Below are 25396 nucleotides of genomic sequence, written 5' to 3'. Positions count from 1 at the left end.
ACATAATAGAGTAGGAAAATATTAGAATTAATGGAAGTATCGCTATTGGAACCCAAAGGTTACCAACTCTCCCCTCTCAACCTGAATTTTTTTATTTTTTCAGGTGTGGCTAAACATTATTTTTTGTTAAAAAGAGGGGGGGAAGGGGGGGGGGGGGCGTATATTAACATTCGTATAATGATGTAATCCTGTAGAATTCAGATAAAAAAAAATAAAGGGGGCGTTGACAGGATTTGAACTCACAATGTTTATTGAGATAGTGATAGTCATTTATAGAAAGACGATTCTTGTGGGTCGGGAGTCGAAAATCATGGCCTCCCTTGCCAAAACTGATCAATTTGGTTAGGGAGAATATGACTGTAGTCTTCCTAGCTATATTGCCTTGGGAGATCTTGAAATCTACATCCATTCCCTATTATAACCTGAATCCTAATCTTACTTTTACTCAGTGCTTTTGATTGTAAATCTAGAATATTTTTTTTACTGTATCATTTTCTTCCTTTTTACTGGTTCTAAAATGACCTTAAAGTGCCGCAAGCACCTTAAAATCTTCAAGAACAAGCAGGCTATAAATCCTATCTTTGCTTTGTTTCATTTCCACAGGATACGAGGCAGGAAAGTTTAGCAATCGTGGCAGAATCTTTTAAAAAGCTTGGAGGCAATTTACTCTACAAACACGACATTCTGAAATGCTTCCCGTCCAATACCAGAATTCCCAATTTCACCGAAATCCATCCTCCTATCAGTTCATTGTCTACAGAGACCTGCCTGGTGCAAACTTTGTCACTCTCTAAGGATGATGGTCCAAGTCAACATTTGAAAGATATTGACAGCTCTATTTATGTCAAAGGTAATTTTATTACTGTCCTCGTTGGATTCTAGCACACCGAATTCCAGCACACTCTGCAATACAACAGTCTGGAGAATGTTTTAGTTACCTCCTGTGAACATTGGAGAATGTATTAGTTACCCCCTGTTTACATTGGAGAATGTATTAGTTACCTCCTGTGAACATTGGAGAATGTATTAGTTACCTCCTGTGTACATTGGAGAATGTATTAATTACCTCCTGTGAAAATTGGAGAATGTATTAGTCACCTCCTGTGAACATTGGAGAATGTATTAGTTACCTCCTGTGAACATTGGAGAATGTATTAGTTACCTCCTGTGTACATTGGAGAATGTATTAGTTACCTCCTGTGAACATTGGAGAATGTATTAGTTACCTCCTGTGTACATTGGAGAATGTATGAGTCACCTCTCATGAACTTCAGATTCTAGTACATTTTTTGCTTCTGAAAGCATGCTAAAATCCAGCGAATACTGTATTATTATTATTTTTGAAAAATTATATTTTGGTCTTTTTATTATGTAAAGTGCCGCAGAGCACGATTAACTTGGATGTTTAGGCGCTATATAAATTCATTAATATTTATTATTTATTATTATTTTTTATGTGCTTCTCAAGCACTGATACTATAAAAAAAAGGAATTAATTATTTTTTCATTAATTTAATCCACTTTTCGACTATTAAATGATGTTTTATTTTGTAAACTCTTCAGACTCGCTTATTTGAATTGTGAACCAGTACCATGATTTATGTGTACTTTCTAGGGTCACAAAGGATTGCAAGCTCCAAATGCAAACATTGACCATTTGATTTTATAATCCTGTCCTGTACACTGAAATGCAGTCACATTTTCTACATCAATCTCGTTTCGCTTAAGTCCTTAACATTTTGCTAAATACCATGGAAAGTCTTGATATTTTTTTTACATAAGTCCGTAATCTCAATAGCAGTTGCGACATTTTTTATTTATTTTTTTCAATGGAACCAGGGGGTTTCCAGGTTTGGAAAACTCCATCTTATTTTTAATTTGTCAAATTGACTTGAATGGAGATATTGATTTTGATGTTAAATTTAACGGAAATTGTATGAAACGGAATCGAACATCGATTAAGAGAAATGTTTGGGTTGTGAGTGTTGTACTTTTTTAATTGCTCAGGATTCTTAGTCCTGATACAGAGTTACAAATTGTTCAAAGCATTTTCAATCATTGTCATTAATGAATTTGATCATTTCAATTTTTAAAATAATAATGAAAACAATGTGTAACCAAAACACTATGTAGTTATAATAAAAATGTATTCGTTTTTTAACTGTCATGTACGTACCTATTTCCTTTTGGATATTATTATTATTATACATTTTTGATAAACTTGTTCATTCAGGTTCAAGCAAATTGGAACTGAGCGGTGCAAAACTGATGTCATTTATAAATAAGCAAAGTCAGTCTATGGATGAAAGGTTTGATTTTTGTCAAGATTTGTAGAATAAAGATTTCACATTGATACTGTCCAAGCTTTATATCCTGATTTTGCAGTCAAGATTTTTTTTCTGACCTCTCCACCCTATCCACTCAGCATTTATTGGGTAGCTAGGTCTGTTAGATCTGGCACAAAGTACTTTGCGATTGACTAGCATCCTATCAAAGGGTAACAATTGCTATAGTCAGTTTTACTCTTAGAAACCGGGATAAACTCCGACTCTATAAGCCTAAAGACTCAAAACGATGTATCTAATTCTATTACAGAGCGATGTGGTATCTAGTGGTATCTACTTCATTCATTTTATAAACTTATTACTTATTTAATTATCATATAAAAACTGCATCAGTCTTTACAATTTGACTGCATCATCGCAGTTTTTTGCAGCTTTATTTAGTTTTTCAACTATTTTGCAAAAATATGATTTTATTTACAAACATGGTATTACTGATTTTATCTTGTCTCTTCATTATCTTTAATACTTGTGACTTTGATTTACTTTACTCAGAGATACAATTTGATTCCATGAATGGAATGTATATATGTGTTCCATGTTTCGCCTGTTTAATTATGGTACTGGTAACAGATTCATTTGTTTAGTTTTAATATTTAATTAGAATCATTTACATTATATCTTTTTAATATTTTGTAATTATTTCATCATTCTCTCTCTCTCTCTCTCTCTCTCTCTCTCTCTCTCTCTCTCTCTCTCTCTCTCTCTCTCTCTCTCTCTCTCTCTCTCTTTCTCTCTCTCTCTCTCTATATATATCTATCTATCAATTTATCTGTCTATCTGTCTTTCTCTCTCTCTCTCTCTCTCTCTCTCTCTCTCTCTCTCTCTCTCTCTCTCTCTCTCTCTCTCCCCCCCTTCTCTCCCTATATCTCTTTCTCTTAACAGTTGCAGTGAGACCTCCACAAGTTTGTGCAATAAAGAAGCATCTGAAGCCAATGACGATCTGCGTCTCACTGATGTCGACATTGAACTTCAAGGGTGCGTTTCCTCTAGTGCTGTCGCCGAGTTCGTCACCAATCTACAGATGCAGCAATCCACTGTGCTGACCTGTGGGCAGGAATCCAAAATAAGCCTTTTGCTGGGAACGCTCATCAAAGCCCAATGTCATGGTGTACGTTTTGATAGAAAGAAATGTTTTATTTTCACAGAAAATTATGAGAGAAAAAAAGAAATGAGAGAGAAACTTTGAAAGGAATCGATAGGTATGATGTATGTGCCACTTGTATGACCCATTATCTTAAAGTGTTGTGGTCTAGTGGTATGACACTCGCTTTCGGATTGGAAAGTCCTGGGTTTGAGCCTCAATCTGCACATAGTTGAGTCCTTGGAAAAGGCAAGGCTCTTTATTCACATTCTCTCACCGTACTCAGGTGTAAAATGAGTACCCGGACGTTAACAACATTGTCTCTGTCCAAAAGGAATTGGTGTATAATTACTGAGCTCAGGGGCAGGGGGGGGGGCGGGGTGTCTTTGAATTCTTTATCTAATTTGTTCCATACTTTCAGACAGAGAAATATTTTTCACCTTGAGATGGTTTATATATGGAAACATTAATCAGTCAGTTATTGTGAGATTGGCCATGTCGTTATATGATATGATAAAATGACGGATCTAAATAAATAATATACATCATATGATATGATAAATTGATAGATCTAAATAAATGATATACATCGTGTGATATGATAAATTGACATCTAAATAAATGGTATAAATCGTATGATATGATAAATTGACATCATAATAAATGGTATACATCGTATGATATGATAAATTGACATCTAAATAAATGATATACATCATATGATATGATAAATTGACATCTAAATAAATGATATACATCGTATGATATGATAAATTGACATCTAAATAAATGATATACATTGTATGATATGATAAATTGACATCTAAGTAAATGATATACATCGTATGATATGATAAATTGACATCTAAATAAATGATATACATCGTATGATATGATAAATTGACATCTAAATAAATGATATACATCGTATGATATGATAAATTGACATCTAAATAAATGATATACATCGTATGATATGATAAATTGACATCTAAGTAAATGATATACATCGTATGATATGATAAATTGACATCTAAATAAATGACATACATCGTATGATATGATAAATTGACATCTAAATAAATGATATACATCGTATGATATGATAAATTGACATCTAAATAAATGATATACATCGTATGATATGATAAATTGACATCTAAATAAATGATATACATCGTATGATATGATAAATTGACATCTAAATAAATGATATACATCGTATGATATGATAAATTGACATCTAAATAAATGATATACATCGTATAGACGCATTTATATTTTCCCTCGTTTTCATTTCCAGATATTAAAAATCTATCCAAAGGAGGAGGATGTCCATTTTCAAATGGCCGTGCTCGCTGCTCTCACGTCCACTTGTGGTCACGTTTTTCTCATTTCCTGGAATCAGCAGCTCAGTCTGGAAAAGGCTTATATCTTTGACAGGACCACTTCCTGCGACAAAGGTAGTCAGACCTTCAATTAGCAATAGGGTTTTGTTTGTGTCGGTTTTATAACTCACGAAACTGTTTTTAAATAATTATTTTTTAAAAAATATTTTTTATTTTATTTATTTATTTTTTGTTTTGTTTTTGGCCCAATAACTGTTGACAACTGGGATTTTTAGCAGGGTTTATGCTTTTCTGAAAGTTGTCTTTCTGTCTTTATGTAACTTGGTTTACATCTAGTTTACTGTCATTGATAAAAAAATCAAAACAAACTTATTGTCACTCTGGTTGTTTTTATTTTTCATGATGCACTTTGACGGAAATGGGCAAAAATTGGGGGAAACAACATGTATTGAGTAAAACATGCTTATATGAACAAAAAGACAGTTTTGGGTGTCGATTATTAATCTGGGTTCCAATATGTGCAGGCTGCGTCTCAAAGGACATAAAGCTGCTATTCTGACTGTACAGTGTAATAACCGATTCGCCTCAAAATAATCATCATTATCATTGTCATTGCTGTCATTGTCAATCATTGCAGCTATGATTATTTTCATCTCAGCTATCATCATCATCATCATCATCTTTTATCATCCTCATCACCATCACATGATTCTCATCATATTTAATTAATCTTTTCTTCAAGTTTTAAATAAGGATGAATAAGTTTATTTATTATTTATTTAAAATTTATCTATCAACTTACCTTCTCACCTACCTATTAATTGAATTATTTATTTATTTATAAATTATTCATTTTCTCATTCTCTCCTATTTTTTTTCCAGAACAAGTTATTATACGAGTATCTTAGATTGAAAACAAAACAATGCAATTTTGTAGGTTTTCATATTTGCTTTTTTGAGTCTGCACAGAAGTAATGACATGGAAGCTTCAATTGATTGAACGAAGACAGATACTGAGGACTTTTCTGGTTTCCCCCTTTCAACAATCGTGTTTTATTGATAAAGGGGAAACCCGAAACATCCTCATTATTTGTCTTCGTTCAATAAATTGAAGCTTCCATGTCATTACTTATTATTATTATTATTATTGATATTATTATTATTATTATTATTATTATTATTATTATTATTATTATTATTATTATTATTATTATTATTATTATTATTTATTCCTTCAAGCTTTTAGCAGCAATGTTTACGTCACACAGAATATGTGAGTCGTTTGTCTTTGTTTCACTTTCTAGTTTTCCATATTATTCGTTCAATAAATTGAAGCTTCCATGTCATTACTTATTATTATTATTATTATTATTATTATTATTATTATTATTATTATTATTATTATTATTATTATTATTATTATTATTATTATTATTATTATTATTTTATTATTATTATTATTATTATTATTATTATTATTACTATTATTATTATTATTATTATTATTATTATTATTATTATTATATATTTCCAGACCAAAGTCCTGCCAAACCTTTCAATAGTCACGTGTTGAATTCATGGCACAAGCCTGGTAGCACCAAGCAACTGGGCCCTCTCATTGGGGATTTTAAAAATAGGTAATTTTTCTACGCTTGACCTTACTCGTATTTTTTACATGAGCTGAGAGTAAATTTTGAATCTGAAATTTCTTAATTTAGGTTCTAATCATAACCTTGATGAACCAGATTCTCATTGTTGTGTCCCATAGATTTAATTAAGGCTTAGAAAATGTTTAAAAATTATTTTGTCTATTTATAATGATGATGATGATAATAATATGATCTTGATTGTCCATAAAGGCAATTTGTTGTTTGGTTTACCATGTTTGAAAGGACACTCACTCAATGCTGGTTCCAACATCATCTATAATTTCAAATTCAATTACATACCATACTGAAGAACAAACATACCCGTCCAATTATCACATAGAAATCATTGAAAATAGTCGCTCAGCACCACAAAATGATTATCTTTTTTTTTTTTTGTTGTATTAAATTTTTTTTTTTTTTATCAGGTCCAGTTTCCAAACTGTTTCATGTTCTGCAAAAGACATCATGGCAAAAGTGAGGGCTTTGTATTTGAAAACAAAGGAGAAGCAACAGCAACAAGAGAAACCTGTCCCCGTGACAAGCACCCCGGTATCTGGTAAGTTATATTGCTCTCCTTGTTGTGTGAAAAAGAAAGCAAAGTTCATTTCAGTCTTAACCAGCAGCAGCTTCAAATGATGTTCACACTACTATGTAGCAATGACTATGAAAATTTTTGTTTTCTATTTTTGTAGGAAATACTACTCTTAAATCAAAGCCCTATCTCCACTGAGTAAAAATCTTTTTGAATTTTGAAAATCCATTAATATATAACAAAGTTATGCAGTTTCAAAGATGTCATTTATTTGGATGACTCACAAAGAGAAAAAAATACGGAAAATATGGGACGCTTTTTCTGCGTTTTATTCTGGTTTGTGGCTGTATCTCGCTTAATACGTGGAATTAGATATTAAAACTTGGCAATTTTATGGCAAAATTATCAGAAAATATGATAAAGACATCAGAAGAATTCTAACTTGTATAGTTTTAGAGCTGTATGGCTAGGGTCAACTATAATCTTGTTTTAAAATATACATAATATTGATCATTTGGAACTTTTCCGAAGTGTAATCTTGTGTCTAAAACCCATACAAATGACACGAAAGATGCCTGCTGAATTATTATCAATCAGTCCCGTGAGACCATGGCTTATGTTAGTTCTAGTATTTATTTGAGGAGAGAGAGAGAGAGAGAGAGGAGAGAGAGAGAGAGAGAGAGGAGAGAGAGAGGAGAGAGAGAGTGTGTTAATCTACTATCCCTATGACATAACAATGAAACAATACCTTAATTTAAAAAAAGCGCGCGAGGATTTGTGTCATCCGTCGGCGCGAACAAGGTTGCCAGATGGCCACGTGTGTGGCCAAATATATAATTTTGTTTCTTTTTTAAAAATTTTATTCATCTATGTTTGTCTCAGTGACATTTATCCTAGTTTATTCAATTTTCTGTTTGTTAAAATTTAGTTCATTTTAAGTGGGCCAGTCTTAATATTGAAAGCCATATGATTTTCTATTTAGCGACTTTTGAAGTCGAATTTGGTCAGGTTAAAGTCTGGCCATCTGGCAGCCTTGCCTCGCTCACGTCATTTTCGTGTCGCGCGATGGTGGAGCAAAATGGCCGTCTCGATATTTTCACTCATTGAAATGCAAATTGGGTTGATGTTTTGTGAGAATACGGGAAAAGTACTTATCATAATCCAATGAAATTTGAAATATAAATAGAAGAAATGTGCATATATAACCTTATGAGCGACAAAATCTCTCCTTTGTAGTTTTAGAAATATTGTACTCCAAAGAGTAAAAATCTATTTTTAACGGTCTTCTGGTAATCGTACGAGTTTTGTCGCTTGACATAATCTAAAATGACCTCTTTTCTAACTGTGTGCCAACTTTCAGTCATATTCAATTATAAACAGCGTCGTAATTAATTTTTTAAAATAGCATGTACGAAACGGCTTCGTTCCATATTTTGTCGCGAATTTGGGCATTTTGTGAGCGAAAAAGAGGCCCAAAGATTTGTGCGGGATAGTCATTGCTATACTATGTTATGATGATCTATCCAGGATGCAAATTCCGTACCGCAATCGTGCACCATTGCAAACCCAGCCCAGAAGCTTCGCCACAATTCATCATTCAACTCGATGCTCTGCGATTTCAGGCTTTTGACCACAACGGGTACATGTTGGACAGTGGCAAGTCCCCACTGATGTAATTATTGGCTAAATGGGTTTTGGAGAACTTTTAAACATCCAAATTTAGATTTTTTTAAAACTCAAAAAAACTTGAATTTATAATATTTTGAAAACGCCCATTTGGTAAAAGCTTTTCCATAGTCTTTGTTCTGATTGGTTGGAGTCGCTTGGACTAGGATGCCTAGTGGTCATTTTTTCTCCTGACTCTGACTTTTTCTGTCTTTCTCACCCCTCAGTTCACACCTCAAAGAAGGAGGTCACCGAAGGTCCTTCTTATACAACATACATTTACAAAGGAAAGGGGGAAATTCAAGAAATATGTTTTTGTTCATTCATTTATAAGGTTCGTTTTACGTGAGATTCTGCTCATTATGTGCAGCTACGTGTTCTAGGGCTATGACACTCGCTTTCAGATCAGAAGTCCTGGGTTCAAGCCTCGCTCGGCACTTAGTTGAGTCCTTGGAAAAGGCTCTTTACACACATTCTCTCATCATACTCAGGTGTAAACTGAGTACCTGGCTGTTAACAGTGTTGTCTCTGTCCATACTGTAGACTCTAAATGTCTAACAACTATTTTCTTTAATTCCTTAGGTAAAGACACTTCTATTTTATCAAAGATTGGAGGCTCTGCAGAATCCGAGTCAGCGTCTGGCTCATCACAGGTACAGATCCGTAGACTGAGTCGTAAAAGCTCCAGCAGTTTGAGCCGCGGGAGGCTGTTGGTGGAGAGAGCTAGGAGTACCAGCATCCTGATGGCCGGGGAAGAGGAAGGCAGTAATCTGTCCAGGAGTGTCGCTGCTAGTCCGGCTGGACGGAGGACAAGCGGATCTGCTGGGTTTGAAAGTCTGAGTAAGTTTTGTTTTATTTTCACTTTCAACGTTACTGTATCCACAGACTAGTTCAGATCTGTTTTCTGTTCTTGTAAGTATATTTCATCTCTATCTCTTCAAGTACCAAGTCTGTGCCAGACATCGGTGATCGTGGTAAGCCATTCATCTCTCTGATCCGATAACCTCAGAAAACTAATATTACTCTTCTCTTTCTTTGTCACCCAGCTGTTCAAACTATTCAAATATGTTTTTCTTGGTCTACCTTTGCTCTTTTTACCTTCTATCTTTCCTGTGAGAGCAAGATGTTCAATACATTTATGTCGATTTAGTTGCCCTAAAAATTATTGTGGCCATCATGAGTTTTCTTGGGAAAGTACAGCAGTGGTTTCCTGTTGCCTACTGTGGTTTGTTTACAGTTTACTCTACAAGCCTTTGTCAAGCCAATGACATCCTTCAAGGAAGTAGGCAGTATATTTGATATTCATATTTTATAAAACTGTGAGACATATAAATATTTATGTATAATATATAGTATTTAATTCATGTGCAAAGTATTGTTTTTAAAAATTCTTATGTCGGTGAAAATCCTTAAAGGACTTACTGATTTTATATCAGATTTTATTAAGAAAATATTCATTGTTATTTTTTCAAATTATTATTTTTATATTTTGTTGTCATAGTTACCAGTTGTTGTTTTGTTTAAATGATGTATGCATAATATGTATTTAATGAAGCTGATGTACTCATATTTTGTTAAATCTTTGATTCTTGATCCTGTCTATTTACTGTCTAAATTATACGATGTGTTTATGATGTTATAGAAATTTTTACCTCAACGGATGGGTGACAATGACAATGATTGCAAAATTTTAGCCCAGGTGTTAACCCTTGGGTCCTGTGCTAAGCGCAATGCGCTGAAAAAAGTATAAATGTACATTTTGATATATTTCATGTAATGATTGAGTGTTTTTATTCAACGTTTATTCCTCAGACATACAAAGTGAGAACGAGCTCCTTGATTATCTGACGAAGCAATACAGTCAGGTTGTTGCCGCAGGCGTTGCCATGGAAGCGTCCATTCAGGCCATGCTGACGGTTACCTGTTACTTTATGTCGACCAAAGAAATGGCCACCAACCCACAGGTACAATTCCATAGAAGGACTATACGTTAATTTTCTCATTGCTTAATAGACCTTGCTCAGGTTAATAATTTAAAGCTTATGTTGCATCCACATAATAATAATGATAATAATAATAATAATAATGATAATAATAATAATAATAGTAATAATAATAATAATAATAATAATAATAATAATAATAATAAAATTAATGTTATCTATATATCCACAGCAGAGATTTATCATTACAAATATATTACAATTTTTTTGGAGCTTTTTTTAGATAGTGCAAAATCCACTATACGTAAAATTTATTTGATATATATATATATATTTATTTTGCATTGATATTTAACAGAAATCAGCCATTACGTTCATACGCAAGCACCTGGCACAGGATCCAGCCAAACTTAAAGAGAAATACGGGAAATCGGATGATGTGGACAAAAAATCTCAAGCTGTAGAGTAAGTTGTGTCTGGCTGGTTGTCTTATCCATGGCCAAATTCTTTTTTAAAATTTTCTTTTATCAATTTTTTTTTTTTTTGATTTGCTTTTTAAAAAAAAAAACCCTTTAAAAGTCATTCAGAGGCATAAGGCCCAAGGAGCTTGAGTTTTCTATTTCTATCCTTGGATTCTGTGGTATAAAATGGACAATAGCAATTGCTTGCTACCCTTTAGATAGAACTCTAGACTTCTACTCCTAGCCTTTTCCTTCCCTTCTCCTGAATACCATAGCTCAGAATTTAAGTTTAATTTGTGTAGCTTACCTTGTCCACATTTAGATATATATATTGATGAAAGCATATTTTTGAATATTTTGTATAATATCAAAATATTTGATAGATTCAATAAAAGGAAACTTTTGATGTCATTATTTGTGTTTTGTAGGTACAAGCTACAAGTGATGCTACTGCTGGAAATGGCATCATTCGTCCCCGATAATGAGGATTTTCAAGGAGAACGATTACTCAATGCTGTAAGATGCATAGACTTTGATTTACCCTTTCATCTGAATAGATTTATAACAGTAATTTTATCATATTCAATGTAATTAAAAAAGAACTGAACAAGTGTATATGAAAATGTGCCAGACAAAGCAAGAAAGAAAAATACAAGAAAAAAAAAACATCCCAAAAAATCAGTCGACCTCGACTGGGGATCGAACCTCAGACCTTCTGATTACCGGTCAGACGTGCTACCATTAATGGCACATTTCAGACACACTTTGTTCAGTTCTTTATCTTACACCGGTGCCTATTCCTTAATTTCTTAATTTGATGTATCCAATGTAATTTGCTACTCAAATAACTGAGAATAGATTTTCTTATCTCATTTATGTGATTTCAGTGACCCTACTGTTTAAAAAAAAAAATCTTTTTCTATTTATTTATATTTTGTCTAGTATGCATTCTAAGAAGATTCGTATTTGCAGTGGAGATGCAAGTAGAAAGAAGCATTACCCAAATATATATTTGTAATTGTGGTCAGGGAACTGAAAAATAAATACTTGAAGAGTTATATCTTTTTGTGTTTCATAGAGATGTATAAAACAACTTGTACAATTTTGTATGATGTCAACTGTATTCTGTTAATTTTTGCAATGTCTTTTCTATAACTTTCAGCTCGTGTCCATGTTGCGAGTCTTGTCTTTCATCATAGGGCCTGCTTCTGTCCGGGAATTCATGGCCAATGCAACTGACAGGTTTGTTCATTTGTCTACCCTCTGTAGGTGATATTTAGTTTTAAAAGAAATAAAACTAAGAAAACGAGTCATTTGAGTTTAAAATCTGAAGAATCCCTCACAGCTCATTAACCATTAGAGTTATCAGATGATTAATGCAACATTGTTTTACAAGTTTCATTGATGATTGAAAGGTTTGGAGTCTGTTTATTGTACGGCTTTGTGGCCTAGTGGTATGACTCTTGCCTTCGGATCGGAAGGTCCAGGACTGGAGACCTGCTATGAGCAGTGCATAGTTAAGTCCTTGGAAAAGGCTCTTTACTCACATTCTCTCACCGTACTCAGGTGTAAAATGAGTACCTGGCCATTAACAGTGTTGTTTCTGTCTTTAAAAAATTGTAATATTGCCTATTAGGCGTTATGTCTCGTTCCACATGTTAAGTGTTGCTGTTGGCGAGAGACCCCTTGTAAAGCGTTTTGAGCATGTTTAGCATATATTGCGCTAAATAATTGCTTTATTTAAAAGAGAACTATTGAATCAGTGAATAGTTCACATATTTGCAGGCATGGAATAATGATAAGTAGAATAGCACAACATTTCAATGGGTTACCACAGGCTCCAAGTGATTTTCAGCCAGGAAAACATTGTTATCTTATTACGATAGATGAAATATAATATAATATTATTTCAACATGACATGTTATTTTTTTTTATATCTTCATCACCACTTCAAATATTAATCTTGTTGTTATTACCATTATCAACTATAAATAATTATTAAACTTTATTTTTCACCTCAGCCACTGTGGTACTTTACCCCGGGTCCTAATGGACGTCTACGATGAACTCGACCTCCCTTATCCGGCCATTCTGGCCAAGCTGACTTCCCCGTCTGCCCCTAGCACTGTCTGGGGCCAGAACATGTCAGTTGGCAGCGTGGACAGCTTTCACAGTGGACCTTACTCTTCCCAGCCACCGTCATCTGGTCAGCTTCTGTCGCAGGGAGCAAAAAGGTTTGTTTCAGAAATGAAAAGCAATTTTATCTCATTATTTTATCTTATTGCTTGTTAGACAAATTCATTAGTTTTTTTTTAACCTCACATTTTCTGTCTGTTAGAAATTAGTCTGTTAAAACACTGACTTACTTACTTATCCAAACCGGCGACCACCTGAGCTTTAGCCCTTCGGTCGTGTGCCATGACGTAGAAGTTAGTGTTAAAACAGTTAAAATATGGTATTTTGTCACTAAATTTAATGGAAATTTTGTTGATATTAACACAAAGGTGAAAAATTTTAAAAAGCAGTTAATTTCAGGCAAATGTCATATTTTTTTTGGTATCACTAGTTCTTTATTTTAGTCGACCTTTCACATACTAATTAATGTTCTCTCACCCCCTCCCTCCACCCCTCGTTTTGGGCCTATTCATGGTCAATACCTTTCTGTTTTCACACCTTTAGAAAAAAACTGATGCCAGATGTCACATTAAATTTAATGCAACATAGAAGACCATTCTTAACCAAGCTCATGCCAAAAATGTTATTTTATCAATAATTCGATTTCTTATGTTTACTTCTTTCTTTATTTCTTCTTCAACTTCTAGGACTTTCCAAATAAATCTTGTGCATCCTTTGCCCAAGTCATTTTCGAAGTTATGAAATCTCAATTTCTTTTTATGAAATAAGTAACTTTCAATGATATACATTTTTTTCAGGACTTCTTTAAAGCAGCATCCATCTCTAACGGACTTTCGCCAAAAGAAACAAATTCTGGTCGAAAAGCCAAAATCCAGGCCAGTTGCTAAGGTACTGTCAGATTGGTGAAAGTTTAATCTCGAATTAAAATTTTAAGTAATGAAATTAATATGAGGCTCGTAAATATGTAAAGATGTCTGATGGAGGTAATGCATTAGACATTTGACTGTCACAATATGCCTCTTGCAAGGAATGGGAAGCACCTTACATTATGTGAGAGCAATTTTATTCTCGCTCAGAGAGTAAACAAATTCAGATTTCGTTGACACTCCCTGAATGCATTCATTATTCATTCCAAAATCAAAAGACAGGTGTAATTGTAAAATACATTCCCTCTGTATATAGATCTAATTTTATTAAATTCCTCTCAACTACAGAAATACAAATTATTTTCAGTGCATACCAAATCAATAAGCTTCAGTTTGCTTAATTAAAGTTCCTCATTGCCCCACTTTCCCCCCATCAAATCATATTCATGTTTAGATCATTTTTCTTTTACGTTTATCCTTTCTGTTTCTTCCACAGACTGAAGGAAAGAGAAGTGCTAAGGACAAAAACAAATCAAAAGGAAAGAGCTCTAAAACTAAATCAGGAGGTTTGTTTGTTCATTTGTTTATTTAAACATTTAGAATTCCATGATGATAAGTTGTGATATTGATTGCAAAGCTATTCTTAACAAACCATCTTTAGTAGTAGTCTGCCTTCAGAGCCATTCGCACAGCCGTTTAAATAGGGCCCAAACTTTCACTTTAGTTACTTCTTCCCTCACTGGCTACCGTCAAGTACTGTAAACAATCCACCGTCAACCACAGTGATAACAGCTGTCAAGACGGGGTGCACTGGCAATAAATTATGTCTGCAGGTAAATCTCATCGCTTTGAATTTCTCTCAGGCAGAGAGTAGTAGAAATTTCATCAAAATACTTAATTTTCTCAGCCCGTTGTGGACGCAGCATCTTTTTCATAATTTTCAAACATATATGGATACAAAGGCCAATTTTTCCTCTACAAGACGCAATTATTTTTATTTACATCATTAAATGATAAGTTTGTGTTTTGCTCTTTTGAATAATCAGAGTTTTTTATGAAATAAATATTAAAATTATAAGTTTAAGAAATATTTAAAAATTTAAAATATCAAACCAACACTTTTTACCATCAAGTGTGAGGGATCAGAGAAAAATAGATAAAATTATCTTTCATATGATATATACTTTATTATGTAGATTCAGGGATTTAAGAATAGAGGGTGTGGAAAGGAATCTCAATAATTATTTTTGTCACTAACAAAGAGGAGAATAATAAAACTAGATAGTGATGATAAGAGACATTTATTTAATTTGATTTCATTGAATTTAAGCGGAAATTTTAGATATTTCTTAAATTTACTTATTTAAGTTTTGTTCAGGTTATGAAGAGACACACTGAAGACGGTCATCACACCAGTACAAATGAAATATGTCGAATTTGTTGTGAAAGAGTACAGAGCCGTGCTGAGAGGATTAAAAGACTCTAGACGTTATCAACAATTGACTATAAATATAAATGTGAAATTCTGACATATCTAAATATTTCAATTTGCGAGAAATGTATCTCACTGATACATAATTTAAAGAAATGCGATGCAGGGTATTGATACCTTTGGTTCAATGAGAAAACTCTGAACAAGAAACAATACTTAATGAGGTGAATATGATCCTAATCTTTCACCAGTGATGTGCTATATGCAGTCTATATGGCACACAAATTAAAAGAGGTGCAAGTCAAGTACATGAAAAAAAGTAAGGGGCATGGATATCTCAAAAATAAGGTTATGAAAATTATAAGAACTCTTTAAGATTTTCTTAGTGGTTTTGATTGTCTTTAAATGAATGCCCTTATATAACAATTTTTAATGGAATTCTTATAATTCGTTGATTCTGGGATAAATATAAGTGAATCACATTTGACTATGTTTCTGTTTTATTAAAAAATTTATATTAAGACAATGCTGTGATTGGATTTCAATTTTACCTTACTCAAAATCCTAACTTTTACGTACAGGTGAACTGATATCTCAAAAACGCCTCAATCTACTGGTATAAAATTCATATGTCTACATTCTACAGATATTCAACATCATTTCCATTACCTTTGTTTTAAAATGTTGAACATGTTAAAATATTCTCTTAAAAATTTTAATTCACTTATGTATATTATATAATATTATATAATCAATGAAAACTCTGTTAATAAACTGTTTGGTAGTTTAAAAATATTTTTGCTACACTTAATAACGGCAATACTACGTTAGTTTGAAATTCAGAAAAAATCTATCAAAAAATTGTCTCCCTCTCTCAGTGTAAGGCTATGACTCATCATCACTAGACTGGCTAGATTTATCTGGCGAACTAAACTGAAAGCAATAAACGCCTGTGTTCGGCCCATGGAGCCAGAGTTTATTTTGGTTTCTATAGCGTGAAAGGGACAATAGCAATTGCTTGATATCCTTTGGATAGGACGCCAGTCTATTGCAAAGTATTTTCCGCCAAATCTAACAACAGACTCAACTACCCATTCACTGCTGGGTGGACAAGGGGGTCAGAAAAAAATCTCGACAGCACCCAGGACGATCTCAGTCCCTTTGCGCGTGACGCGTGTGCTCTACCAACTGAGCTATCGGGACCCCCATAAAGCCATCTTTAGGCTGAAGATGAAATCATAATTTCTATTTACTTTGTCCAGAAAATCAAGCAAGAAATTAATTTTTAAAATCGATCATAATTCACTGTAATTTGTAATTTGATTTTCCTAAAAGTTCAAGAACAAAATTTCCTATATTTTTTTCCAAAGAGCTAATTTCCTATAAAAGAAAACAACAAACTCTTTCTAACCACAGGTGACTATGACCGTGCCAAAAGAAACTTGTTTTCTGACAAGAGTAAAGTGAAAAAAGCAAAAGACCGGCTGCAGCTAACCCCAAAAGGAAAATCAGGTAAACGCCAATCTAAGACAATTATTTTTAAAAAACTTTCATATTGTTCTAATTTTGGACCTTCATTATTGACTTGTAATTTCACGATGTCGTGTTATTATATTACATTCATTACCTTTACATCCTAAAATGAGGTCCCTGATTAGTGATTTTGCCTTCTTCAGGCAGATCTTTATCCTTACCAAACGGACGTTTTCAGGTTTTTATTTATGAAGCGAGGGAGGAATGGAGAGAGATAATTCATGCAGTATCCGAAGCCTGGACCAGGCATGGAACCTAGAAGAAGATTTATGACGCATTGTTCTCTTCATCCATACAATCCTACAAATGCCTTTAAGTTTTACGGGTGCCTATGACATGGAGCAGAAATAAATATTTCTAGCACCAAAACCACTTTTATACATTGAGGAGTGAACACTATTCAAGTAAAATTGTCTGAGAAGGTGTCTATGAAACAGTGACAGACTTGGCAGAAATAAAAATACAAGAAAAAAAATCATACGATGAATTTTTGGGATGTTTTTGTCTTGTACTTTTCGGCACTTTCACCTTTTCCGATTGTTACCTTACACCAGTGCCCACTCCTTAATTTGTTAGTTTGATATATTCAAGTAGGTACTTCAGGCGGGTGGTTGGATGGGAGCATCACCCTTGAATCGTATACCTATGATGTTCGCATGGGTGTACGATCCGATAGTGATGTCGTTTCTTCTTCTCTTTACTAGCCTATCCTGCTTCTTTGGTTTGTGATTGTATTTTTGACAGGGGATATTTTTTTTTCTGTAAATCTTCTGCCTGTTTGTTCTTGGTTATTTATAATTTAGCTTATGATATCTTTAGGTTATGATTTTGATTTACATTTGTACTATTTTTGTTAGTGTTAGATTGCTTGTTTTTTTGTTTCAGCGGTCTCTCATATAACCTCAATTGTGTTGGAAGAGACCTAAAGCAACAAACAAAACAAAAACAAAAAATAGGTACTTCAGAGCCATAATGCTGTCATCTGCATTTTTTGCCAAATTGGGACCTGAAATTTGCCAAAAGTTGCCAAAAAAAACCCCAAAATTTGCCAAAAAGACCAAAATTTGCCAAAAAATTTGCCGAGGAGAACTAAGCGTTGCAGTAAAAATTAACATGTGATACAGAAAAAAATATATATAAAAGACAATTTATTACATTTAAGGAGGCTACATTTATTAATTTACACAATAGCGTTGTCACAAAGATTTTAAAGGATCATTATCCGTAGAGAGTAGCTTCCCTTGGTTTGGGCCCAGGCAAAGCTGCAACATTTCTCAAGTTTCGCACTTTTTTTTTCGTTATTTTGTTTTCGCTTCTTTTTTTTTCCCCAAAAATTTGCCACGCGATTTGCCAATTTTCCCAAAATTTGCCACGATTGCCAATTTTGGGAAATTTGCCAAAATTTGCGGATCGCCCTGATATTTGCGGCCGCAAAAAATGCAGATGACAGATAATGCTTCAATTTATCCCCTTTTAGAGTTAAAACAATCAATAACAATTGTTTTCTACCCTTTGGATAGGACTTAAGTACTTTGTGTCAAGTCTATCAGACCAACTGACTCTTCTATTTGAAACCAGTTCGTTTGCCCATGAGTTAAAAGCTTCTACTTTTTCTTCTCCATGTATTCTGATGATTATTTAATGTCAATTTTTTGGTTTTCAGGAAAACCCAAACTGTTGGTCCCTGGAACGCCTGCACATAAACAAATCTCTGGAAGAATCTTGTCTCGTCAACAACGCCTGAGGGATCATCTCAATATCAAGCCAGATGTTCAAGTAGTTGAAGAATCGCCAGTCAAAGGTTGTTGTTGTCTGGCATAGGATAGGATTAAAAAAGCCATAAGGCCCATGGGGCTGGACTTTATATTAGATAATTTTACATTATTATTATTATTATTATTATTATTATTATTATTATTATTATTATTATTATTATTATTATTATTATTATTATTATTATTATTATTATTATTATTATTATTGTTTGCTTTGCTTCATTTTTGATTTTCCTTTCTTGATTTATTGATTGGAATTATTATATTCAAGTATTATTTTGGCAATTGCCTAAAAATAAACCTTTGAATCTATTATGTTAAATGGACAGTAGCCAAGTGGACAGTAGCCAAGTGCTAAAAGTACTGAAGTCTTAGGGAGCTTGTTTTGGAAAAATGAAGGTTAAAATTTGGCTTAGGCTACAATATAGAGTATACAAAAAATATGATTATAGTATTAAGATAAGGGACATAGATTGTGTTTATATCATGAACAAAATTGCTTAGTGAACTGACGTGATTATGATTCTAGTTTATCACTGATAAGCTAAAAATCATGAAAATTTGACAAGTACTTTTAAAACTGGAGTCTTCAATTGCTTTCTATCCTTTGGATAGGATACAAGTCCATGGCAAAGTACTTTCTATAAAAGATAAAAGATCCAGCAACCCAATCACTGCTGGTTAGACAGACAGTTGGGGGTGGGGCTGAAAAAATCTAGACACCTGGGATCGAACATGGCCATGTACTTGGTAGGCGAGTGCTCTACTTCTGAGCCATTGGGACTTCCTCTATCTTAGTCATTATTGTATATCTGTCGAAATCAAATGAAAGCAGAAAATACCACGTTGAACAATTTCTTTTACAAAATCAATTTAAAAATTGCCAAAAAAAAAAAATCTCTTTGCTTATCCTGCATTTTATGTAAATTTATTTTTCATATATCACATTGCTCGGTGCATAGTTGAGTCCTTGGAAAAGACTCTTTACTCACATTCTCTCACCATACTCTGGTGTAAAATAAGTATCTGGCTGTTAACAGTGTTGTCTCTGTCTGAAAAAAATTGTAATATCGCCTAACAGGCATCATGTTTTGTTCTACATATTACGTATTGTTGTTGGTCAGGGACCCCTTGTAAAGTGCTTTGAGCACATTTAGTGGATATTGCACTATATAAAAACTCAAGCTCAAATGTATTGTTCATACTTCATATTGATTATATATTTCTATAGATGATGAACCCCGAGGCAGTGTAACAAACAAACCAGCTCGTTTCTTGCTTCGTGAAGCCTTTTACTCATCGAATTCGTGTCAGTCACGAATTGTAGCCAAATCCATGGAAATGGAAGAGAAAGGTGGAAGACCTGCCACAAGTCCACACAGTAAGTCTTCCATCGTGTGGATATTTTTATATTTCCAGGAATTGGGAAAAAAACAGTACAAAACACAAAACAACTTCCTGATTAGTTTTCTTTTCCTTACGACTAATTTTAACCATACAAGGACAGGTCCACATTCCGAAAGATTCTTTCCAGTTTCTTTAATATTTATTTATTTATTTATTTATCTATCTTTCTATCTATCTATCTATTTATCTATCTATCTATCTATCTATCTATCTATCTATCTATCTATCTATCTATCTATCTATCTATCTATCTATCTATCTATCTGTCTGTTTATTTATATATTTATTTAAACTTCTTGCTTGCTTATTCAACATCACATGCTATGCCGAGTAGCCTATGATGTATATGGTATGACCATTTTTTATTGGTTGTAATCCCATCAATGGAGAGGGATTTTCCAACACAATCGTGAAATAGGAGAGCAGGAAAGGAACAAGTGAACTTTACGTTTTTTTTGGGTTTTTTTCTCTGACTAAGAAATAGGACCATAAATTAAGATTTTTATCCAGAACACATTTCAGACTTTTGTGCTATATTTAGGCAGATGTATTACATTGGTTTGGGTTGGGAGGTGTGGGTGTGTGGGGGTGGGGGTGGGGGGGGGGGGGGAGAAAGGCATTGGACAAAAGGGAGACAGGGGTAGGGGAGTAGGTAGATGACAAAAATGTGCGTGAGATAAATTAATTGAAGTATAGAACTACTGATATAACAAACTTTATTCTCTGCTTGGCCGTGTTTTATTTATATTCAATCTTTATTGTATACTATTTTAAAAGATGTCAGATTACTTCTTACAGTATCCTGTATAAACTCATTTCATCATAGCTAGCTTTCTGTTTTTCTTAAAGAAAATAAACTGAATTGTATTAAATGAACGAATGTATAAATTAGCTCTCACTTGAGAAATTTGATAGTTAAGAAAATTCACTTCCCTTACTTGTTGTTCTCAGAGATATGCAATGTTTGCCAATCTTTCATAATTTGCATTACTAATTTTATTTCTATTATGTTTACCCCATTCAGGATTCTTGCATTCATCCCGTTCCCATGGCAGTCTGATCAGCGCTGTAAGAGGGGAATCCCCCATTCTGTCACCAAGGTCAAGGATGATCAAATCATTCATGGCCTCCCCGACACCCGAAAGAAAGTCGCACAAAAAGAAAATCACCACTCCGACCTCCTCTACCTCAACTCCTCCATCTCACTTACCAAGACGATCCCCTAGAAAGTCTGTCAAGAAGCTTTTATTTCACCCCACACCTGTGACTACATCTACAACGTCGACTATCTCCAACGTCAGTCAAGATCTAGCCAAAGACAATGGGAGAAACAAACAAAATTCATTGGATGCTAAACTTGTGTTTGATGGAGAAAATGCATCGGATGCTCTGCCCACCATGAGTTCTTTCAAAAATCCTGAGACATTTGAAATGCCTGGCTTAAAGACTCCTGAAAAGAGGAATGAATCACCGAGATTTGGAAGCTGGTCATGTTCTCCTCTCCAGGTCACTCCGACAAAATCACAACCGGTAAAGCAGGTCAGAACGCCCGAGTTAAGCTTCAAGAATGCTTTCAACTGTCCAAGTACATCAAATAGGTCACCAGAATGCACATTTTCCAGGAATAGTCCTAGAAAGAGTTCAAAGTCTGTTCATGGCAGTCCATCACAATGGGACCATGGGGATGATTTATATCAAAAGTCTGGAAAAGTCAGAGTCAAACCCAAGGCAGGATTTAGAAAAAGTGCCAGTGACTCGGCAAAATTTCATAGAGTTGACAAAGACTTTGTGAATTTACAAAAACGTGTCAGTCCTCAAAAGGCAGTTAAAAAAGATTTGAGCCAGACAAAAAGAGGGAGCAGCAGTTTCACCAGATGTCCAGACACAAGACGTAACAGTTTTCACCATGTTAATATTTCCAATGCTACAAGTCACTTTGAAGGTATTGATAAGGAGGATCCAGAGGTTGTGCTGTCAACACCAAAGAAAATGAAATACAATTCTAATCCCTCATCGTTCCACACCACACCAAGTAAAGTGACATTCTCAGATTCATTCCTCATCTCCCCTCCGACTGGCTCCGGACGTCCGGTTTCATTAACTCCTTCTAAATCTATTCTCAAGGGTTTGCCGAGCACGAAGGCCCAGAGTTACGTGAGGAAAATAGAGTTAGCCGATTGTGAATTTAAAAAATTACCGAATGAAAGTTTTATTTCACCTAATAGTAAAAAGTTGTCAGTTGCTGACTCGCCATCTAAAATGTTAAGAATTTCAAGCTTTAAAGAGCGGACATCGAATTCATTTCTTCAGGAGTCATCTCATCAGAATAAGTCTCCTTTAAAGCACAATGATCCAAAAATAATATCTAGTGCTAAGAGATTTGATGAGGACTCGTCTTCCAATGAATCAACCAATCTAGATACAGACCGAGTGCCTTCAGCTTCAACTGTCGTCACAGCCCACACTCCGTCACCGAGTAATAAATGTAAAACCCCGGACAGTATCAAGAATTGGATAAGAAAGAAACGAAACTCTGGCAGTAGAACAGTCTCCAGTTCTTCTTCATCATCCGTGTCTCCAGTGTCCAGCAACGAATTCAAGGAGAAACCATTGGATGAAGTTGGAAATGAATCATCAAAAAGATCTGTCAGTGGTGAGGATGTGAAAGAAAAGGAAATAAATATTTTAGCTGGAAAAAATTTAAAAAGAAATCTTTTCTCCAGTGACGCAGCAACATCATCTGATTTGAATTATCCTCTGTCTAAGAAAAGGAAAAACTCTTCAGACAATGTTGGTAAAATCAGCTCGTCAAAGACTATTGAGGAAAATGACATTGTAGAGAAAGCCACAAACGATAAAGACAAAAGTAAAAAGTTGTTTTCTCATGCCTCAGGGGGATTTAGTCACAGCATCCATTCTCTAGAAGAATCTAATTTAAGTATTGACAGGCTGACCTCAGAGGGAGGCATGCCTTCTTTACCCATTGCCTCAACTTCCACAGTGGCTCAGATTGCTTCTCACTCGTGTTTCTCCCCAAGTCGTTCTCCATCCAAAAGGCACCGACTGCCACAGCAAGATTCAAGTTTTATGGGTGAAGGGAGTCAGGGTTTTTTAGTCGATTCTGAAAATCTTAATAGTTCAGATGCTCCTTCAACGTCAGGATCTAAAGAAGAAAAAGTCCCAGATCCCACGACCTGTGCTAAATTGTCTGTAGACGTCAATCAATCTCCCAGTAATTCAAAGTCCACTCCTGCCAAGAGGCCGCAATATTCTCCAGCCCTGTCCACTTCCGGTCTTCTGCAGCTAATTCGATCTCCTCTGCTGGACGACACAAAGAAGAAAAACGCTGAGAGGAGAAGAACCAGATCGTCCAAGTCCAGAAAGCATTTGGATCTGCCAATGTAAATTCTTTGTTGTTTTGATACTGATGCGCTGCAGTCTGTCTACATTTCAAAAAGTAATAAACAAAAAATAATATAACGGCTTTAAAAAAAAAACAAAAAAAACACCAAATACGGGACGTTGTAGGCTCAAAGCCCTTCTTCAGCCTAAAACAAACAACAATGAAAACATTAAAAAATTACTAAAAAACCAGATTGGTGACAGAGATTTATTTCTGTGTCCCCAATCTGTTTGTTTCACTAATGTATTTATGTTTTCATTGTTTTCTTATTATTGGTTGAAGAAGGGCTTTTAGCCTGAAACGTTCCGTGTTTGTTTTGTTTTTCTGAAGCTATTATATTATGGTTTTGTTTATTACTTTTTACAGTCCACAGCCTCTAACAGCTTCCTTAGTGTCATTTTGTCTACACTTCACAATGGTCCAGTTCTCGTTCTACTTTGCAATTGTATCTTAAAATTTTGTTGTCATGTCAACAACTTTTACAGGATTTCCACATTAAGTTATCATTTCACTTCTGATTAACATTCTGAAATAGAAAAAAATTCCCCGACTGTCAGAGATAAAGTAGTAGTCCTTCAGAGCCATTAGGCCCACGGAGCAGGAGTTTATTCCTGTTTCTATTGGGTAAAACACACAATAGCAATTGCTTGTTATCCTTTGGATAGGATGCTAGTCTATCGCAAAGAATTTTCCATTGGATCTAACTCCCAATCACTGTTTTGTGTGGACAGGGGGTCCGAAAAAAATGTCCGACTGCACGCGGGATGGATCCAGTTGTTGACCTGATGTTGTGTGTATTGTTAATTTGATGTACCTGGTGCTGATTTTGTTGTCAGTCAGAGATCGTTACACGGTATTACTGGTTCAATTGTTTTCATTGTATCTGTTTTACACAATTGTCTCGTGCTTACTTTTTGTGTCATGTCGTTCTAAAATAAAATATGTTTGGATTAATCCTTTACAAGCAGGGTGTGGTATTATTCCAATTTGACGTCATGTTGTAACACATTTCATCAACAGAACAGTAGTAATACTAGATTGATTAACGCGTTGACTTTAGATTCGCTGCTGAAACCTCCGAGTCGCATGCTTTGCTGTTCCATTTTGTTGAAAATTGTGAGGGATGCAGTTAGTTATAATGTAATAAATCATGCAGTTAGTTACAATGTAACAAATCATGCATGGAATTATGACTTAGAAAAAATAAATCATGTTGACTTTTAAAGGGTTAAAAACACAAAAATGTTATCTCCAAGGGTTAGTGACTTTTTTTTGATACAAGGAAACTATGAATGAAATATTGTGCTGGTGACAGATGAGTTGATGATTAAACATGTAAATATTATCATGCTATTGATTTTGTAATTTATGACCGTATTTTTACTTTTCAAGCATTGACATATTAAGATGGATCTTAGTCATGGGTGAAATAGGCTTCAACAGTCATGACGTCACTTTCCTTGTAATGACAAGATGAGATATGCTTTATTGATCCTGAATGGAAATTATCATAATGTTACACATCATTCATCGTTATATTAGCACAGATTTATACACTGTCATGAACTAATTGATGAAAATATCCTGGTTAAATATAGGAAAAACACGAGCGATGTGTAACACGTCCTTGACGTATGAACAGCACTGATATATCACGCATAGTAACTGGTTCTAAACTATCAGAACAATGGCAGACGCCATTACCTCCATCACTGCCCTGATGAAATATCTCCCCAACGAGCATAAACGTATATCCAGAGGAGAAAATCATTGTAAATCGGATCATGTTTTGACTTTTATACATTCTGATAACATGAC

The 25396-nt window shown here is 34.3% G+C and overlaps 1 protein-coding gene across 1 annotated transcript in view; it reads left to right on the top strand.

The window, feature by feature from the left end:
- Positions 1-24923, top strand: part of LOC144964503 (uncharacterized) — a 26688-nt gene extending 1765 nt beyond the window's left edge. The window contains exons 2-19 of the mRNA XM_078898876.1: positions 604-850; positions 2234-2309; positions 3228-3453; positions 4730-4889; positions 6310-6412; positions 6850-6980; positions 9204-9461; positions 10434-10585; positions 10923-11029; positions 11454-11541; positions 12188-12267; positions 13048-13260; positions 13960-14050; positions 14525-14594; positions 16877-16972; positions 18657-18794; positions 20000-20149; positions 21200-24923. Of these exons, the coding sequence (XP_078755002.1) occupies positions 604-850; positions 2234-2309; positions 3228-3453; positions 4730-4889; positions 6310-6412; positions 6850-6980; positions 9204-9461; positions 10434-10585; positions 10923-11029; positions 11454-11541; positions 12188-12267; positions 13048-13260; positions 13960-14050; positions 14525-14594; positions 16877-16972; positions 18657-18794; positions 20000-20149; positions 21200-23580 (4767 nt within the window). The 3' untranslated portion in view covers positions 23581-24923. The remainder of the gene's footprint in view (positions 1-603; positions 851-2233; positions 2310-3227; positions 3454-4729; positions 4890-6309; positions 6413-6849; positions 6981-9203; positions 9462-10433; positions 10586-10922; positions 11030-11453; positions 11542-12187; positions 12268-13047; positions 13261-13959; positions 14051-14524; positions 14595-16876; positions 16973-18656; positions 18795-19999; positions 20150-21199) is intronic.
- The last annotated feature ends 473 nt before the right edge of the window (positions 24924-25396 follow it).

The sequence above is a fragment of the Berghia stephanieae genome, chromosome 2 (assembly GCF_034508935.2).
Source record: "Berghia stephanieae isolate SIO BIC M18660-M18661 chromosome 2, UCSD_Bste_1.3, whole genome shotgun sequence".
In the NCBI taxonomy this organism is placed as follows: Eukaryota; Metazoa; Mollusca; class Gastropoda; order Nudibranchia; family Aeolidiidae; genus Berghia; species Berghia stephanieae.
This window is presented reverse-complemented; position numbering and strand designations above follow the sequence as displayed.